General features: G+C 39.6%; 1 protein-coding gene across 6 annotated transcripts in view; it reads left to right on the top strand.

The window, feature by feature from the left end:
* The first annotated feature begins 337 nt into the window (after positions 1–337).
* fhod3b (formin homology 2 domain containing 3b) overlaps positions 338–7,468 on the top strand; it is a 97,206-nt gene continuing 90,075 nt past the window's right edge. For all 6 annotated transcript variants that reach the window (XM_044117569.1, XM_044117568.1, XM_044117567.1 and 3 more), the window contains exon 1: positions 338–872. In XM_044117569.1, coding sequence (XP_043973504.1) covers positions 708–872 — 165 coding nt within the window. In that variant the 5' untranslated portion in view covers positions 338–707. The remainder of the gene's footprint in view (positions 873–7,468) is intronic.

The raw sequence follows: 7,468 nt of genomic DNA, 5'->3' as shown, positions 1-7,468 counted from the left end.
TTTAAATTACCCCTTGCATGAGTGGTGCTATTCAAGCCGACTTGGTTTGCATTCCCTTTAAAACAGAACTTAGAATTTGGTGGATGTAAAATGCTTGAAATGTATAATTATATATGTAATAAATAGCTGTATAAAACAAAATGTGCGATACACCATATTTTTTGACATTTTATATTTTGAATGTTTTGCTACGGAACATTCTGATTCAAATCAACTGCAACGTCGATATTTTTTGCACGTTTTATTTTAGCCACTAGAGGTCACGGTTGCGCATGTAACATGAGCTGTTGTGGGTCCGCCGGCTGAGGTCCGACTGCTGAATCCCTCTGGCAGAGTTTATGCATCGCTCTCCCAGACCAGACACCAAGTGCAGCAGTCCCGTCCGAACACCGCAGTCTGCCTGCAATGCCCTTGGACGCTGTCGCTCCGTCCGCCTCGGCAGCACTCTGACCAGTCCGGTCTCCCAGTGATTATCCCGGACCAAATATTGCGGCAGCCCCATCTGCGCAGTCTGAAACTCATGGGGAAGCTCCAAGGATAACAGGGTGCGGGAGATCGCCACTGCAGAGAACCTGCCGGTAGTTCGCAGCCCCCGCAGCAGCAGCAGCAGCGGGAGGAGGAGAAGGAGGAGGGTTGCGCTGGTGTCAGAGGTTTCAGCGTCGCATCCACTATTCTGATCACTTCATATCACCTTGAATGGATACATCATGGCTACGCTTACATGCAGGGTGCAGTTCTTAGATGACACCGACCCTTTCAACAGCACCAATTTCCCAGAGCCCACCAGACCGCCTCTGTATACCTTTAGGGAAGATATTCCTCTGATCAATCAAATAGCTGGAGTCCACAGGCTGGTGAAAGCACCACACAAGGTATGTATACAAATATTTATTGCTTGTGTTGTTATTCTTCAATCAGCTGAGCTACACTTGAACACTCTGACTTAAACCAACAATTGCCCTGTTGATGGGGTTACTAGGTTACTAAACCAAGCTGGATCATTGAACAAGGGACCTGGTGCAGAAATGGTGATGAAGCCAAACAGTGGTTACCTTAGTTACCCTCAGTGATGCGGGAATGAAAACCTCTTACTTTTTCTGAAGGGTTGTTGGTAATAAATTAATTTTGAACATGTAAAACAACAAAGTTTACGTTCTATGTATTTTTTCTAGACTTGGGAGACATTATGTTTTGTTGAATAAAAAAATGCATACTTGTAAGGACCCTCTGACAGACCGACAGGAAGTAGTCCACCATGGTGAAGTAGAAAATAAATACTTTTCAACTTTCCTCACAAATGAAAAGTGTGAAATGCATTTGTATTTGAATAGCTTCCCTATCCCTGAAGCACCCCTAAGACATGATGCTTCCACTGCTGTGCATCAACAAAGGGATGATGTATTGAGGGCGACGTGCCATGTTCATTTTCCTCCAGATGTCACATTTTGCATGTAGGCCAAAAAAGTTTAACTTTATTCTCATCTGACCAGAATATATTCTTCCTCATGTTTGGTGTGTTTCCTAAATACTTGGTGGCAAACTGATGACAAGACTGTTGACTGGTTTCTTTTGGCACTCCTCAAAAAAGGACAGATCTATGGGGTGCCTCACCAATAGTTGATCTGTCAACGAAGTGTTCGACCAGAGCTGTGGATATCTTCAGCTCTTCCTAAGTTAACATGTACCTCTTGACTTCTTCTTTGATTGGTGCTCCTTTTGGCCAGCATGGAGGTTTAGGCTTAGGTGTGTCACCAAGTTTCCTCCACAGCTTTCTCCTTGACCTGTCAATCTTGTTCTCTCAACATTAGAGAACATTAAAGTACTACTGGACCTTATGGTACTTTAATGTTCTCTAACAAAATCCTGAGACTTTCTTTTACTGAATTTACACACATTGGGGACTCGATTTACTAGTGTTGCATGAATTTGTAGAACTGAAATGCACACTTTTTTAGATTAATAGAAACATTACGAACATGTTACATGACAAAATGTAAAACAGCAAAAAACAAAAACAAAGCTGTAGAGGTCTGGTTTCAATGCAAGGCACAGTCTTGACTGTGTTATTGCTAGAAAACGTTTTATTCCTCATAAACATAATATTTGTTAATGAAACAGAGAGACTGTACTGAATATGCTCCTGCATGTTCAGTACAGGAATATGTGACTTCTCAGCTCCTGTTACAGTGACGGTGGTGATGAAATGCCAATGGCAATATCTTTGCCATTTTTAAATAGCTTGAAGTCACCTAAATATTTTTGTTTTGAAAGGTGCAATTGTTTTGATCAAAAAATCAACTAGAATAGCTCAATTTCTTTATGTTTGTTTTTCTTTCTATGTCTTTCGAAGGCTTCCTAACGTCAAAATCTTTTGAAATGTTTGTTTTGGCTTCCTAGTTTGACCACGTGGACTCAAGTACATTGAAAAGCAGCGTTACCTACTCACCTTTCAAAGTCAAATGAAACATACTTGCATAACCTATCATATTTTAATGTGCTTTTATCTTTGTTTAGTAAGGATGTCACATACCTCAAAATGTAATTTGGGTCTTTCATTGTCCTGTCAGATCTGTGTTATTGCAGACTGTTTACACAGAGTTGAGGAGATGGAACCTTTTGGATGGTTGTACATTACCACAAGCTTGCTTCACATTCAGATGCCAGCTTGCTTCCATTGACAGGATGTGACAGAGAAACTTTGAAGAGTTTCAGATGGAAGGTAGCAGTGAAAAATATATAAAAGAACACTGACATACTAAAAATGAGCCCAATCTTTGTTTTAAATCCATTGGCATTACTGCTTAGGTGTAATTTCATTCACTTTATCTCAGCAACAGCAGTGGAGTCACAGTATGCAGCAAGTTGTTCTATGATTTACATTCTTTAAAGAATTTGTTTTAAGAGTGACCCTGAAAATGGCTCAAGCAACAAGCCTCCAGTCCCAGAGCTCAGAGGTCAATTTGATATAAATAGTGTGCTGTTCACACATGGTATCCAGGGATTCAGACAGCTTGCATGTGCTGTTTCTGAGCTGTTGTCATCAGTTTCTAAAGCTGAAGTTTGGAGATTTGTGCATGGGTGTAGTTAACCCTGCATTAAATTGGACTGTGTTATTCATAGAATAGCACCTGGGAAGAAGAAAGGCTTAAAGTCAACATGTAGAGTGCAGAATGTATGGTCTTGCTATGGGATCTTTTCTACAAATAAAAACAGGATGACAGTGGCCTAGGAGGTAGGAGTTCATCCTTGTAACCCTTGGGTGCTGGTCAGAGGGCCTGGTGGCGCTGATTGAATAGCAGCCTTGCTTCTGTCAGACTACCTTAGGGTAGCTACATTGTAGCTTTCCACCATCAGTGTGTGAATGAATGGGTGAATGACTAAAGTAGTGTTTATCAAGTCTCCTGACTTGATAAAGCGCTATACAAATGCAGGTCATAAAGACACAGTGTGTCCTGTAAAGTGTGTGTCTAAAGCATGTCCTATAAGCAATAATTTATCCAGTTTTTAGCATTTACAGTGCTTTACAAAGACCTACCTTTTGAACTGTTCCATATTTTGTCATGGCACAGGTATAAGTTTCATTATGCATGTGCCTCATTTTTATGCAACATATAAAAAATGGCACTTTATATGTTGGATAAAGTCTCAAAAAATCAGACTTTATGCAACACACACCAACATATACATAGTGCTAATAACCTGGAAGTGGAAGACAATGTGGTACATGGTTTGCACAATCTTGTTCAAATTAAACCTCAAAAATGTGGCTTCCATTTTTTTTAAATTAAATTTTACTGTCACATTCCTTAGTAAAAATCAGGATAACCAGCCTCCTTAAGAAGTTAACACCTTAAGAAGTTAGCTTAATTTTAGCATAAAACTGTTGTTATGTGAAGGCCTAAGGAGGTTGTGAACAAACAGCATCTAGGATAACTTTGGAGGAGATGCAATGATCCATAACTCAGGTGCGAGAGTCATTTCACACCTATCGGCGCCACAGTAAAGGAATGTGCTTAATGTTTGCTAGCACGCATCTGTAAATCAAAGCTCTGCCATACCGCTTCTGGTCTGCTGCTGTTTGATTCCAATTCTGGACTGTGACTTAACCAATTTAAACTTCAGAGACAATTGTTTTTCTGCATTTTTTCTGGCCCCATAATGAGAAGCTGTGTTAAATGAGAAGTTATGTAAAACACTTTAAAATACAGGTTCCTCTGTTGAATTGCTGTTCTCATTGTTATGCAGAGCTGAGGTTTTTCTCCTCTATGCATTTTGAGGAGCTGTCGCAGCAGAAGGCCCCTTTCAAAAGAATGCATTGTCCAACACTGTGCCTGACAGGAACTTCAGATTACTGTTGTGGTTTCTCATTCATGCATCAGGTGTGCCTTGGTGTCAGATGCCTTCAAAAGAAGACCCCAAGTGGCTTCATCAAAAGCTTTATGAAGGAGATTTCTGGATTTCATCTGGTGTGACTTAGAGTTTACTGCACTTTGCAAACACAGATGTGCAAGGTAGCCACTACAGAGGCAGGACATGTATGCAGGAGTGTGCATACGGTGTGCTTAGTCGACGGTGTTTGCTTCTAGATGTCTCTCCTTGCTTGAATATAAAAACTGGAGTGTGATAGACGCTTTAAATTGGAAATTGCATGGTGTTTATTTTTAGTCATTTTTTCCTGCACTGCCTCCCTGGTCAATGGACCACAGCATGGTTGTTGAAGGGAGAGGCCAGACCTCAGTGCGAGCAGAGCGCTTGCGGTTACTTCTCTGGACTTGGCCATCGCAGTGCTACTGTGAGTTCAAGTCCTGGGCAGGAGACAGACAAACAAATCCCTGCTTCTGATAAATTGTGACCTGCATTCCTTCCGATTCTTGGATTAGGGACAATTAAACGCACTACCCTGGCCTTGCATTACTTGTGTACCAATAGCTGTGATGTGTAATCCAGGCTGATTCTATAATGAGAAAATATAAGAGAGTTAAGAGTGGAAGTGAAAGTGTGGATACTTAGAGAAACAGAAAGCTTTGAGTTTGCCTCCTTGCTTTTTGTCGGTCTGCTAGTCATTTATTGGTTCCACAGTTGGCTAATTATTGGTTACAGCTGCAGGACTGATTCAGTGCTTTGTCTATTTAAGGTAATACAGAGTGAAAAAAAACAGACAGCAAAGATTTTGCTCTTGTTTTCTGTTCGGTTCACTGAGTTCTTGGAGTGTAATGTACAGGTAAAGGGAATTAAGACCTGGATTTAATAAAATACAACCAAGTTTATTTGGTAGTTCAGTATGGGGTAATGGGAATTAGTTTCTTATTTTTAGCATTGCATTTTATATCACTGCCACTGTAGAAAACTAAAGTCATAAATTTACCAGGTTTATTTTGAATGCTTTATGCTTGGATTCTCTCTAATGCCATATAATCTTACATCCTCTGCTTTGCTGGGCTTGTTTTTCCTCCTTTCTTTCTGTCTCCCTCTGTCTTTCTATATCTGATCCAGTCTTTAAAAAAGCACTGGAAATTAGAAAAAGAATAACTAATTTCTTTAAAGTTATTTTGTTCTGTTGTGCCATATTTGGAAGAAGTTGGCATTCATACTTGATGCTAGTTTATTTCTTAAATAAAGTTAAAGACCAGATAAACAACAGTTTTGAATCCTGTTCAACATTTGCAAAAGCCAGTTATTGCTGCAGAATAAACTCTTAAAATGTAAAGTAATTTGCTATAAATCTATTATTCCATATACTACAAACATAAATCCTGTTTTAAGTCAAACAAGCCCATTATCCGATAGCTTTCTTTCAATCATCAGAACTTAAGAACTTAAGTACTAGGGTTACTAAGTTACAGCTCTGAGAGACAAACAACTGTAGAAAAGCTTTAACACGAAGTACAAATTCCAGCTATGTTGCCTGTTTTTGTAGTTTTGCAAATATGAATGGTTTATGTACATTATTATCACTATACAACATATTTTCATCAATTTTCCTGACTCATTTCTTGTGTGGTCCTTTGATCAGAGGACAATTCCAGTTAAAGGTCTAATGTCTTTTAGAAGACTACATATTTACATCTGCCATGTCTCTCAAGCCATCAACTCTCAGGTACATAACATCCATGATGACTTGACGAACTCAAGAACGCAAATGTTTTTATTTCTGGCCTTTGTTATCTTCCGTACGGTGTGCAATAGCTCAATAAATTTTACGCAACCCTGTTTTTTCTTTCTTCAAAAACTTGTTATTGTTGCTCTGACTTCACATATAGATAGGTGTAGGCAAGCGGTTATTTTTTCCAAATGACTTCACATCAGCATAAATTTGACTTTATGGTATGGTTTCTTGTCCTTCCTAGTGGCTAAGATAGATGGATGCATTAGCATAAATAAACACGCTGAATGGATATTAAAGAATTACTAAATGAAAGCTTCTACTCTATCATCAACTTAATAAGATAATTTAATTTAAATGAAAAAAATTGGCAACGGCAATAAAATATCTTTTTCGTTTTAAGGATATTTTCACATCGTTATCTGCTGAACCAGAGATTAGAGGGAACTGCATGTCTGAATCAGAAAAAAAAGTCAGAAGGCGGGTTGGGGGGGATTGAGAGCTATCCCATCTAACCATATGTTTTGTCTCAGTTCCAAAATTTGACACAGTCTTAGGGTGCAGTAATGCAAACAGAGTGGCTGAACACTTCAAAGCCATAAAGTCTCTTCCTGTGTTGCTCCATCATGTTTAATGAAGTTACTGTCACGTACAGAATGAAGGAAGGAAGTGGTAGTGCATCAGTCTGGGAGTAAATGGACTGTTGTGAGAAATCCTACATGTTGCGTATTTACTACACATGTTGCTCATTATAAAAAAAAGATGTTGGAGTCTGCATCCAAATCTCTCCTCCTTTGTGTTTCATTACGGAGCAGAGCGAACAGATCTACCCATACCACATGTTGTTTTAGACACCCAGAGTGTTAGTGGAGCAGAGCAGTGCCAAGTCTCTGCTCCTGAAATCAAATGTTTGGACTCTTTTAATGGTATTTGTTTTCCTGTGTTCTGCTTCACTGCTGGAGCCGGGGTCCTGCGGAGCCGACAGACCTCCAATATAAATAGGTTAATATCTTCAATTTAGAGGTCAAGCAGACAAGTGAACAGACGCTCTCATTCTTCATCTCCTTGACCCGAGTCGGGCGATGACAACCTTTAAGGACCAGACGAATTATACCCTCTCTGTGAAATCATCGCGCTCGATGATAGTTTATCAGACATGGCGGGGGTTGGAGCAGCGAGATAAGAGACAGCAGACAGAAAAGCAGCTCTGACCCTTCATAGCTTTACAGTGTTTATCGCCAAAGAGCTCTGACATGAGCTGATAAAGGAACTGTCTTGTCATGTCTTATTATAAGTACAGTGTTAATGTAATATACTCTTTCAGTTTAGCTTTCTTTGGGTTTTGGTGTCACTTGTTTTACCTAA

This window comes from Gambusia affinis, linkage group LG05 (genome assembly GCF_019740435.1).
Source record: "Gambusia affinis linkage group LG05, SWU_Gaff_1.0, whole genome shotgun sequence".
NCBI lineage: Eukaryota > Metazoa > Chordata > Actinopteri > Cyprinodontiformes > Poeciliidae > Gambusia > Gambusia affinis.
The sequence above is the reverse complement of the archived record's forward strand: the minus strand, read 5'-3'. Positions and strand labels throughout refer to the sequence as shown.